The sequence below is a fragment of the Manis javanica genome, chromosome 1 (genome assembly GCF_040802235.1).
Source record: "Manis javanica isolate MJ-LG chromosome 1, MJ_LKY, whole genome shotgun sequence".
Taxonomy (NCBI): Eukaryota; Metazoa; Chordata; class Mammalia; order Pholidota; family Manidae; genus Manis; species Manis javanica.
In genome coordinates, this window is record NC_133156.1 from 51791806 (window position 1) to 51804553 (window position 12748).

General features: G+C 51.1%; 1 protein-coding gene across 2 annotated transcripts in view; it reads left to right on the plus strand.

Annotated features, from left to right (window-relative positions):
• Window positions 1–8758, plus strand: part of FGF18 (fibroblast growth factor 18) — a 33300-nt gene extending 24542 nt beyond the window's left edge. For both annotated transcript variants that reach the window (XM_017640749.3, XM_036995057.2), the window contains 2 exons: window positions 904–1010; window positions 7680–8758. In XM_017640749.3, coding sequence (XP_017496238.1) covers window positions 904–1010; window positions 7680–7946 — 374 coding nt within the window. In that variant the 3' untranslated portion in view covers window positions 7947–8758. The remainder of the gene's footprint in view (window positions 1–903; window positions 1011–7679) is intronic.
• The last annotated feature ends 3990 nt before the right edge of the window (window positions 8759–12748 follow it).

The following is a 12748-nucleotide window of genomic DNA, read 5'->3' on the forward strand; positions in this document are numbered from 1 at the left end:
GGACATGGAGGGAATCTGGACAAAGCATGCCTAATAGAGGGACAGTCACCCTTTGACCTTTTGATGTCCTTGTTCAGTTAGGACTTTGGGGGATCAGCTCTTTACACCCCTATCCTAAGGGAGGCTCTGTGGAGCATGGATGGTTTGGTGTGGGATCTCCTATCCAGGACCAGGGAATATTGGGTCCTGGTTGGGAATTGTTACCCTACGGCCTTGGTGGCCTTGATGGCCTTGATGGAGGAAAGTGGAATATCCTGAAGATACCTGCCCTTCCAGGGGTCTGGAACCTCCCTCCTGTCCCAGGCCTTCCTCACTTCAAATGGCAAAGGTGTGGAGCCAAGAGGGAACCCTAACAGGGGTTCCAGTTGCTTGCCCTGGAGGAAGGGGCCTCTCACCTAAATTTTGAAGTAAGTAGCTTGACTTCCCCCAAGGCAGGGTGTGTACTCGTGGGCACACATGCAAGAGTGTGCGTGCTCTTCCAGACTCGAGTGTGTCTGTCTGTCCCCTTATTCCAGAGACTGCTCCTACTTTGGGGGCTCTTTGTGTGGCTGTCTGTCCTGTTAGGGGAATGGAATTAAGGGGCTGGGGGAGGTGGGTGAAGACAGGAGGAGAGGGGCACAGTGGTATTTAACCACAAGGGGCAGAATGCTCCTCTAGCTGAGTAATCTAGGACCCAGGTGGAGCCAGGAGAGGCTGGGGGCTGTGGGGGACAGGTGATGCACAGCTTCTCTCCCTGCCTAAGGGCAGTGTGCTCCAATGGGACTTGTCAGAGGCCTCTCCCGTGCCTGGTTTGCAGGCACTGGGGGTCCAGGGACAGGGTCAGGGATCATGTCACTGAGCCTTTAGGGCAAGCCATTGCCCCTGGTAAAAAAATGTGTCTTGTTCTCCTTCTGCCTTTCGAAGCCCAGCTCCTAGTGGAGACAGACACCTTCGGTAGTCAAGTCCGGATCAAGGGCAAGGAGACGGAATTCTACCTGTGTATGAACCGGAAAGGCAAACTCGTGGGGAAGGTGAGTGCTAGTCTGGAATTCCCAGGGAGCTTGGTTGGGTCCCCCTGGCAGACCTGGTAGCTGGAACAGTGTCACAGGGCCTTGTCAGCCACAAATGGAAAATAAGCCTGGTGAGTCTGTGTGTGTGTATATGTGTGTGTGTGTGTGAGAGAGAGAGAGAGAGAGAGAGAGATTCCTATGGTAATCTCTTCCTTTTGCCCCCTTCTCCATTCCTGTACCTGCAGCCTTGCCAAGCTGAGGTGTCCAAGGTGGTGGCTTTAGGAAACACACAGGTCCCTGACCTCCTGGCGGCTGTGCAACTCTGGCTCACTTGGGTGTGGGAGTGCCCTCAAGGGCCCCTGGCACTTCCTGCCTGTGTGTACCTGACAGGGGGACAGAGAACCGCAAGCCAAGGGCTGGGGCTATAGCATTGTTTTGATAATCACCAGGGGTTCCGGCACCACACAGCAGTGCCTCTGGAACCCACTGCCTTGTCAGCGCTCGGCCTCCTGGTTCTATCATTTCAGGAACATTTTGTCACTTTGGAACAGGCAAGAGAGCTGCATGTAACAAATCAGGCAGGGGTGAGGGTCTGGGGTGAGTGCACCCACATGTCAGGAGCTTTGAGCCTTCACCCATGTTGCTTCTTGGTGCCCCACTTTTTCCTGGGTGTGCTTGTTGGTGAAGTTCACACACTTCCTTTGGGAATTCCAGCGGAAGGTTCTATGCTAGAGTCATGCTCTGTGTTCTCTTTTTCTGGAGTCTACTCACCTACATATCCAACTTGTATAATGGTCGGGAGCTTCTGCTGAACAGGAGGAGTCAGGGGTGGAAGGTAGACCCAGATTCCAAGGAGGATGGTTTTTCCTGCTTGGGGGCAAGACCCTGGCTGAATAGTTGCATTTATTACCCGTTCCTGGAGGGAGGATGCATGACTTCAATTCCTGTTTAAGCCATGGGTTTGATTTCCTGAATCCCCCAATTCTTATCCCTCTTCCCCTCTCCCATACCTGAGTGTCTGGAGAGAGTGTAACAGGCCATTGACCTGAGCCAGAAAACTAGCTTATTATTTGCTAATAATAATGGCACCAGTAGCCTTAGATGATTGAGCACCTACTTTCTGTCAGGCACTGAGCAAAAACGCTCCTGAATAATTCCATGAGTTTGATACCACTACCATCCATCCCCATTACACAGATGAGAAAGCTGAGGCTTGGCCAGGTCCTGGGCACTTGTCCCGGGTCCTACACAAGAGCTAGGCAGGATTCAAAGCCCACCTGAAAGCAAAGATTCCAGATGCATCGCCCACACTAAGTGACTCTTCTCTAGCAAAATACTAGTAATCTGCATAGTGTGACTTGAGGAGTGGCTTTAATTAGTGATTCACTTTCTGTGTCCCGAGGCCGGCCGGCGAGGGGGTCTGGGGCAGGGGCGGCGGGCGGGCCGAGCGCCCGGTCCCCTGGCCTGGCCGTGCGTTTCCTGTGGCGGCGTGGCCCAGCCCCGCGTCAGGCGCTTTGTTCTCCTGCCCGCCTGGGCCGCCTCCCAGGCCCAACCTGCTTGCAGTTGGAGGCTCGGCTTGCTCTTTTTTTTCTGTTTAAGGGGGTGGGGAGCAGCCCGCCATGCACAGTGCCCGCGCGCCCCTCCCTCCCCGTCTGCGCGGTTCCCGGCATCTTGACCCCAGGAGAGCCGTCCCCGGGGTTAAAAGAGCAGCCCCGTCCCCTCGGGCCGCTCCCTGCCGCCGGCCTACCCCCACCCTCCCGCCGGCTGGCCGCTGAGTCACCGCTTCCACAGGAGCCGGCTCCGATTTCCTGCCCCCTCACCCTCTCTCCCGTCATTAGTACTGGGGAGGATTCAGCTGGCGTGCACCCCCAGGCCTGGAGCAGCCCAGGGAGCCCCGCCCCCTTGCTGAGGCTCCCTCATCCCGTTCCAGGCTCCTGTCTTTAGGGCTGTCTCCAAAGGTGCCCCCCAAATCCACCTGTCCCAACCGCGCCCTGCCAGGTCCCCCTTTCTGCCTGTCTTGTGCAGCTTCCCTCACCCTCTGGCTCCGCAGCGAGAAGCCATAGGCCGTTGGTTTGCTCTTCTGCCACTGCCTCCCAGGCCAGGCGGGCCCAGGTGCTGGGGTTATCCTCCTTTCCTCGTTGCTTCCACTTCATACCTTAACAGGAATAGTTGCCTCGGCTGCCTCAGGGCTCCCAGCCTCAGGCTGCACTTCCAGACCCTTCCCCACTGCCCATCCTCAGCTTTCCAGACTGTAAAAGGAATCAGGTATCCCCAAACCTCCACCCCAGCCAAGCTCAAAACTGTCCTTGGGTCCTCACCACCTACTGGAGAAAGGCCACACTCCTTGGGGGGACACTTAAAGGCCCTCGGGAGCTTTGTTGGCCTCATGGCCCTGCCTCATGTTTCTTATGCCACAGACCACCACTTCCTGGCCTTGTACATACTGTCACCTCTGCCGGACCAGCCCTTCCCTCTGGCCATCTTCCCCGAGGCTTAATTAACCTGCAACAGCCTCTAACTTCCCTGAGCCCTCATCATCAGGCTCCCTCACACAGCTCTCTGGGGCCCCTCTGCTGACCTGCTTTGTCACTGCATCCCCCAAGTGGACAGGGAGCTCACTGAGGGCCAAATCCGGGTCCATCCATGCATGCTGTGTGTACCTGGCCACAGGGCTTCAGGGGTTCCAGAGAAATAAAAATGTGGTTCTTGCTTTTTGAGGATTGACTTAACCTCCAGCCAGAGTTATCCACAGCAGGCCAGGGAGTCAGAGTGCCCTGACCTCCCCGAGCCTCAACATCCTTATCTGTAAAATGGGAATAATAATGCTGGCCCTTGTTAGGCACTTGTTAAATGTTCCCTTTCCCTTTGAAGCTGGGCCACAAAGTCACTCCTTCATCTGTGGGAACCCCTAGCCTCCACTTGAGCTCTGGTTCCTTTGAAGTGGCTCAACAGGAGGACATTCTTGGGTGGCTTTGACCTTGAATGCCAACCTTGCATTTCTCTGGTGAAAGCAGGGCACATGTACTGAGCTCCCAACAGAGCCCTTTCACATGCTCCAAGCCCTTGGCTGTAGCTATTCTGTCTGCTGCATTGTGCCAGTCATATCCCAAAGCTTTGCCTCTGAGCCCCTGCATGTCCCTTCTTCTTGCCACTTCTCTGGATCTCATATCTATCTGGCCCAGGAGACTGTACTTCCTTTCATTCCATGAATAGTTGTTGAGTGTTGGGCACTAGGTGCTAGGCATTTTTTCAACCCAGATTGATTTTTTTCTCATCTGCTCCTGTCTGTATGATCACTGATGTATCCTCTTTGGGACAAAACAGGGCCCCAGATCTTTCAGAGTAGGGGGATACCCTCCTACTATCATATCTTTGTAAAGACTGCTTTGGGTGTGACTAAACCCACTCAAATGCTTTAAGCCAAAAAAGAAGTTTTTGGTTTATATAACTAAAAATGTCCTGGGTGGGGTAGTCCTAGTTTCAAGTATGATGGGATCTAGGGGCCAAATGATGTCATCAGGATTCAGTCTTCAGATGAAATAGAAGGAATAGGACTCCAGTTTGGAGAGGAGGTTGAAGTTGGTATGGGGGGAGAGATGATCAAATTCTACAGAATCACCAAGGATCTGGGAGGGGATATTCACATACTCCCTAAATATTAAAGGATCTGCCTTGCCTGAACCAATTAAGGCAGTGTTTCTGGGGGTGAGGCCCAAGCACAGATTTTTAAAAATCTCTGCAGCGTCATAGAAGTAGTCAGGAGTAGAGGCTAGGGTCAAGTCCAGGTGGGGCCTGCCATTAGCTTCTTATTTGCTGTGTCTGAATTCATAGTGGGGAACTTGTGACCCTCAGAGACCGTATGGCTCTTCCCAAGGGCGCCTGAACTCTGGGGCATTGGGAACTTCAGCCCAAAGCCCAGCTCCTCAACCCTTGTAAGTAAACCCAATATGTGAGTGTGTGCTAGCTCCTTTTACATCCAAGACCTTGCTCCACACTCATGGCTGCTGTGTAGCATGTTGTGTTGTGATGGGCAACACCTGCCCTCCCACACCATTTGTCCTTGTTGACCTCTCTGGAATTAGATGAGAAGTGAACTGCAGTGGCAAATGCAAGTGCGAAACCTGGCCCTGCCACTTACAAGCTTCATGATCTTGGGCAAGCCCTCTTTTCCCTCTTTGAACTTTGTTTTCTTCTGCCAGGTAATCTACCTCACAAGTTAAGAGAATTAAAGGCAATAATGAATGTGGAAATGTCTGGCTTAAAGTGGACTGAATGAATGAGTGAACAAATGAGTAGGGACATCAGAACAAATGAGTGGGCTAGGCAGAGAGCTCGGGCCCTCTGCTTACTCTGTCTCCTCAGTACATCCCCCAGGAGGGGCCTCTCATAGTTCATGACTGTATCTGGGATATTAGTAAGGGATCTAGGAGGCAGAGTCTCCTTGTTTCAGAGGAAAATCCTTTCATGTGTGAACCCCACTATTTCTATCCCAGCAGAAGTCTCATCCATTCAACCAAAAGTGCTCTGGACATGCCTGTCTTGGGCTAAACCCCATGCTAAGCCATGAGAGCAACTAAGTAGTGGTTCCAACCTCCTAAAGTTCTTGGGCTAATGGATGAAGGCAGATATGGAATTGCTCTGCTGGGGGTGGTGGGGTGGAAGGAGGAATGGATGCCAAGGAGTTCAGAAGATGGAGTATGTGAGGTCCAATAAAGCTTGGTGCTTGAATGGGGTCTTGAAAGAAGAGGAGGAAATGCCCAGGGAGATGGGTGGCAGTCAGGGAAGGCTTCCTGGAGGAGGTGGTTACTGAGCTGAACCTTGAAGGATGAAAGCAGTTTTCAAGGCAGTGGCAGGTATTCTAGGATATGGAAATAGCATGATGTATAAATTTTGTTCAGTTTGCTCTATTCCATCAAAACTGACCAAGCGACCTGGCCTCAGGTTGGATAGGCAGCTTTCAGAATTTTCCATGGGGGACTTAGAGCCCAGAGGCCACTCCCCTTTACCCACTTTGCACATATACCCTGGCTTCCCTCACAAGAGGCTTTCACTGTTCACCCCACCTGCACTGTCCTCTGAGCCCCATGTATCTCCAAGGCTCACCCCCTGCCCATTCTGTAGCCCTCTCAAAATATCTCGTCTTCCAGAGAATATTTTCTTAGCCGGCCTGTCCCTTTCTGCAAAGGTCAGTGCTTTGTCTGCAGGGCCCAAGATTGCCCTCCACTCAAAGGTGAACGTTCCTGGAAGCTCCAGCCCGTTTTCCACTTCAAACAAAAGGCTGGAACTTGCACCTCAGTCTCCACGCACAGCCAGACTGCTGGGCTTCCAACTTGGCTGGGCATCTGTCCGTAACGAGGAATGGGCCTGGCCTAAATTTGGAGATGTTAGTTGGAAACTCAAGTGCTGCTAATTCAGGCCTTCCAACTTTGTGTGTTTCCCACTCTTCTACACGGAGCAATTCAGCTGTGTCAGGGAGGAGTCTCCCAGCCCTGCCTCCCACCATCCTTTGTCCAGATCAGATCCAAGGAGGCAGGCCAGACCCGTCGGAACCGCCTGCTCTTCAGAAATAATTTAGCAAGTTCCTACTGTGCACTGGGCTCATTTGTGTCATTCCTCAAAGCATTTCTATGACGCAGAGGTCATTGACTCCTTCTGGTAAATTGAGGAATCCAAGGTTTAGAGAGTGGGATTAACTAGCCTGAGGTCACATAAGGAAGTGTTAAGAGTTGATTCAGCTTCTGACTCTGAGTCTAGTGCTCCTTGCCTGGCATACCTAGTCCCCCAGGAGGTCCATACATCTGCTTAGGAGCTTGAAATCACAGAATCAAAGGCACAGGTGTTGGAGTTTGGCCATGCTAAAACTCTTATTTTTGGAGGGCCCCACCCCTCTTCACACTGAACATTAAATACACCACATCCCACATTAAATATAGTCTCCATTGAAGTATATAGCAGTGGAGTTGTTGACTTCCTGTCAGGTTTTGCGCCCTACCTGTGGACACTCCTTTCTGTTGCAGGTGATAGAATGCAATCTCAACTGCTCTAAAGGAAACGAGGTCTCAGTGGCCCACATAAGAGTGAGGTAATGAGCTTCAGCTGCAGCTCCGCCCAGAGCCCAGAGGAGGTGGGCAGGGCTTGGTTCCTTTCATTCTCTTCCTCTTGGCTCTGCTTCGTGTGTGCTGGCCCTGCTGTCAGGCAGGATTTCCCCTCTTGCGGTGAAATGGCTGACTCTGCTTCAGCCTTACATGTCCCCCAAGTTTAAATCAGTCTGTATTTGGCGAGGGAGTGCTTGTTCAAGGGCCTCAAGGAGCACTCTAATTGGGTGGCTCAGGCTGCATGCCCAGCCCTGCACCAATCATGGGCGATAATGTTTCATTGGCCAGGTTTGGGTCTCTTGTTCTAGTAGAGTTCAGGTAGAAGTCCTGGCTACAGGGAGGAGAGTGGGGAAGGGACGGATTCCTGAATGACAGTGGGAATCTGTTCCCTAACTAGCAGGTAGGAAAAGATGTAGGGACCGATATGACAAGTCCTCTCCACAGATCCAGGAAGTGACACTGTTGAGGCCAAAGCTTAGGTCAGGCCCTCTCTGTCATCTCAAGCCTTGGCCACCTGCCCATGCCTGCTCCACACAGCTCTGCCCCTCGTACCCACCCTCCCCATCTCACCTCCTGCTTCTCTTTCCTTCTGCAGCCTGATGGCACCAGCAAGGAGTGTGTGTTCATTGAGAAAGTCCTGGAGAACAACTACACAGCCCTGATGTCAGCCAAGTACTCTGGCTGGTACGTGGGCTTCACCAAGAAAGGGCGGCCACGGAAGGGCCCCAAGACCCGGGAGAACCAGCAGGACGTGCACTTCATGAAGCGCTACCCCAAGGGGCAGGCAGAACTACAGAGGCCCTTCAAGTACACCACAGTGACCAAGAGGTCCCGGCGGATCCGCCCCACGCATCCTGGCTAGGCCGGCCTGCCATGGCCCCTGGCGGCCCCAGCCCACACTCACACTCACAGAGAACTGCATCAGAGGAATATTTTTACATGAAAAATAAGGAAGAAGCTCTATTTTTGTATATTGTGTTTAAAAGAAGACAAAAACTGAACCAAAACTCTTGGGGGAGGGGACGTGATAAGGATTTTATTGTCTTAAAATCCCCTATGACAAAAGACTCACGCAAAGGGACCGTTGTCAACCCACAGGTGCTTGTCTCTCTCTAGGAACAGACAACTCTAAACTTGTCCTCGGAGGAGGATTTGAATGAGGAAAACGACAGTCTCAGAAACCAAAGTCCTTTTTCCCAAAGGTTCTGAAAGAAAAAAAAAAAAGCAAAAACCCATAAAAAACACAAAAAACAGAAAAACAAAGACAAAGAGAAAGTAGTAACCCCCCAACTGCCCTCTTTCCCAATCCCCTATCCCAAAGTCCAACAAAAATCGCTCTCTGGTTTGCAGTCATTTATTTATTGTCTGCTGCAAGCTGTCCCGAGACACCGCGCAGGGAAGGTGCGCCCCTGGGAATTCTCGGTGCCTCGACTTCCGACGACAGACGGCCTCGTCCAATCATGGTGACCCCGCATTGCTCTCAGTTCTGGAGGATGCTGCTATCACCCTTCCGTGACTCACACGACCTAGTACACCAATGATAAGGGAATAGTTTAAAACCAGCTATATTATATATATTATATATATATAAGCTATTTATTTCACCTCTCTGTATATTGCAGTTTCATGAACCAAGTATTACTGCCTCAACAATTAAAAACAATCAACAAATTATTTAAAAAACCCTGAGGTGAGTGGTGGCCGGGGCAGGGCTCAGGCATGGTGGCCCCATTGTGTTTCATGCTTCTTAGTCTGTGGTCTTTGCACTCAGAGCTGGGTGGAGCCTTGCTCATTCATTCATTCACTGATGCATTCAACACTTACTATGTTCTAGGCACTGAGAACACAGCCTGAAACAAAGCAGTTGGAAATTCTTGCCTTCAAAGAGATGACATTCTAAAGAGTCATTGATTCAATGATGGACTCAGTCATATGTTCACATACATTTACCTGGCATCTTCTATGTGCCAAGGGGTTATTCTAGGCACTGGGGATTTATGGAAGGATGCAAGAAAAAAATCCTGGCCTGTAGGGAACTTCACTTACAGTAATCCACTGATTTCACTGCTTCATTCATTGATTTATTGATGGAGTCATGTATTCAACATATATTTATTAAGCACTTACTAAGTACTTTAGGTACTGGGAATTCACCAAAGAACAAAACCCTGCCTCATGGAGCTTACATCCTAAGGATTCTTGCTTGAGGAGTCCACATCTGGGTTTTGCCAGGCACGGGCTGAACAAGGCAGTCCTGGTCTCCACTCTTCTCCATCTAGTGCCAGAGGAGTCAGAGAGCCCAGGTCAGGTGGGCACCTGGTGTTTCTCTCCTCACACTGTCATGGGCTGGAATGCGAGACTCTGTCAGGGTCTTTAATTTCCAGGGACCCTTTCTTCTGGGCCTTCCCAGGGTCAGATGAGAGGCTGGGTTAGTCTTGGGAAAGCAAATCAGGCAGGAGGTTGACCGGGGAGGAAGATGCCTCCTCTGGGGTCCTGCTGCTGTCACCTGCCTCCCTTGAAAACACCTCTTGCCAAGCCTGGCCAGGAGAGGTCCCCAGTGAGGCCCTATAGACAGGGGGATGGGGGCAGGAGTACCTTCTCTGCAGAGGGATCCTGGTTGGAGAGGAGGCTCAACTTCTTCTGAGCTGTGTGTCTCTCCATATCCACATCAGACTTTGAGCCACACACATCTCCTGGTTCTGTCTTTCCTCCCTGCATTTTGAGGGTGTGTCTCTTCACCCCTGGGCCCTGTCACATGCATCACAGCACATTTTTGTGAAGCCCTTTCAGGTGCACAACCTTATTGTGACCTGAGGACAACCCTCAAGGAAGTACTATCATTATCCCCATTTTGTGGATGAGAAGACTGAGGATCAGAAACGTTTAACAGCTTCCCCAAGACCACAGAATAAGAAAGTGTTGGGGCTGGTATCCAAGTCCTAGAGTCTCTAGGATTGCAGTAGCTGTCACTTGGTGAGTGCCCACTGTGTTTCAGACCCCCTGCTAGATGCCTTATGTATGCTGCCAGATAGATGCACCCAAAATCCCTGGGTGGACATAGGTACTCCTAACTTCCATGTTTGATAAATGAAAAAAACTGTTTGAGAGATCATTGACATGCTCAAGGTCTCAGTGAGCAGGTGGCTGAGCCTGAGACCCTTGGTAATAGTAATTGTGATGGTAGTTGTCATTTATTGAGCACCTATTATGCATCAGTCCCTTTCACATTCTATTATTTAATTTAATCAATAACCCTGTGAGATGGGTATGTACTATCTTTTATACTGGAAATTTCAGAGAAGTCAAATGACTTGCCCAAAGAAATCCAGCTAGAAAATCGTGGACCCAGGATTCAATCATTATTCATTCATTCATCCAATAAATACATGTTGAGTCTACTCTGTGCCATATGCTGTTCCAGGGACTGGAGATACAGAAGTGAACTGAGCAGATTCCCTGAGCTCATGGAGCTTACATTCCATTAGGAGAGATCAACAATAAACCAAATAGGTACAAAATATGTTAGGTAGTGGTAAATAGTAAGGGAAAAATATGAGAGGGTGAGGGGATAAAGGGTAATGGGGCTACTATTTTAGATGGAGTGATAAGGGAAGGCCTCTGGAGTGGGACCCATGCAAGCACTAAGGGGAACAGACAGTGCTAAGGCCTGGAGTTCGGTCATGGGAATAAGGAGAGGCCAGTGGGTCTGGAGCAGAGGAAGGGGAGAGGGGGCCAGGCTGCAACCTGAGCTTTTATTTGGAGTGAGGTGGGGAACCACATGTGATGTGCTCATACTTTAAAGGGACTGGTCTGGCTACCATGTGAAGGACAGGCATATCCCTACCTGGGGCTGCGTGACGCCATGATCTGGGCTCTCCCCACACCTCACTGACTCCTGCTGCTCTGCCTGCCCTCTCACAGGCTGCCGGTCCCTCCCACACCCAACACCTGGCCTTCACTCCATCTCTGGTAGCAATAGGGCCAGGTGGTTATTTCCTTTACCTGCCCCTCTAGAGACTCATTGCTTTGGAAATTGTGGGTCCAGCTTCTATTTACACTAGACAGCTTTCTGGACATTCCCTGAACTGTGAGTAATGGGTTAATGATAAGCACATTGGACAGGCAGGAAGATTTCCCAGCCATGGATGCCATGGATGATGTTTTCTTAGGATGTTAGCTTGAGGAGGAGCTGAGTGTTTCCACAGTCCCCCTGAGGAGGAAACCCTTTCAGAGCACCTATTATGTACCACACACATGGATACTCATTGAACCAGATGCGTTCATGCTCACTGAATCCACCCAACCAGGCTCTGGGATGGCCATTTTTAGCCTCACTTTAGAGAGCAGGCTCAGAGAGGTGGAGTCACTTCCCTGAGGCCACACAGCAGAGGAGCTGGACTTTGAGCCCAGGTTTGTCCATCCCTAGAGTTGTGGCTTGACCCAAGCCTGTATGATTGCAGCTCCCAGCATCTGGGCAGGGGTTCAATCTTCCCCTCTCACCCCCCTATCCTGCCTCAGTGTCCATCATCTCCCAACCATGGCAGGAGGTAGGTGTAGACCACATTCCCACAAACCTAATGATAGCCCTTCTCCGACCCTCTGGACCCTCCTCAGTATGTCAGTGTCACAGGGGGGTGCGGGGATCTGGGACCTAAGGCACCTGAGTTTGTTTTAAGCTTGGCCACTTTTCCAATTGTGTGACCTAGGCGCATCATTTGTTTTCTGTGAGCCGTATCCCTCATTGACCCATTTGTCTCACCTGGCAGTGCCAAGGTAATGTTCAGAGAGAGCAGAGTGAATCGGTGGGGATTATTCCTGCCCGATAAGAGCAGGAAGGCACCCATGCAGGCAGTTTGTCTTCTGTCTTCTCCCTCCATCTCCCTTCAGCCTCATTCCTTCAGAGAGGAGGCAACCATGGCCCAGAGGGGGGAAGTGACTTGCTCCAGGGGTGCCCAGCGGGTTAATAACAGAGCCCATTAGATGACCAATGACTAGTGACAATAGCGATAATAAACAGAGCGGGGTATGGCAAAAGGAGGCAAGTCAAGGCTCTTCAGGGAGTTCAGGGGCCGGCCACGTTCCTCTGAGCATCCTTCCCAAATTTGCTTCTTTGACCCCAAGAAGCACTGAGCAGGCAGGAGAGGGCTGAGTTCTCTTGGTCCCAGACCCTCACCCTCTGCACCTGACTTCTCTGGTGGTGCCATGTGACCTAGTGCCAGAAGTCAGTCAAGACGGACCTTTTACCATAGCATTTCCAACGGCCAACAGGCAAGAACAGAGGGACCAGCCCCTGAATCAGGGAGAGAAGTGGATTTGGGAACAAGGCTACTCTTTGCCAACCTGCCCCACCCTTGGGCAGTTTGGGGATTATCAGTGTTATCAATGTTTCAATGTTAACAGGGCTTATAAACGTTCCTCTATGGCCATTGACCCCACCCCTGACCACTGGGTAGGGGAAGTAAGTAACATTTACCTGGCACCTACTCTGGACCCACCCTTTGATCATAGTAGTGTGCATACACCCTGCTCAGGATGGTTCCTGGTGCAGAGTGAATTCTTGGTACCTATGATCTCATTGACTGGCACAAGAACCTGGCAAGATAGGTGTCAGGAGGACCATTTTGTAGATGGGGAAACTGAGGCCCATAGAACAATGTGATTGGC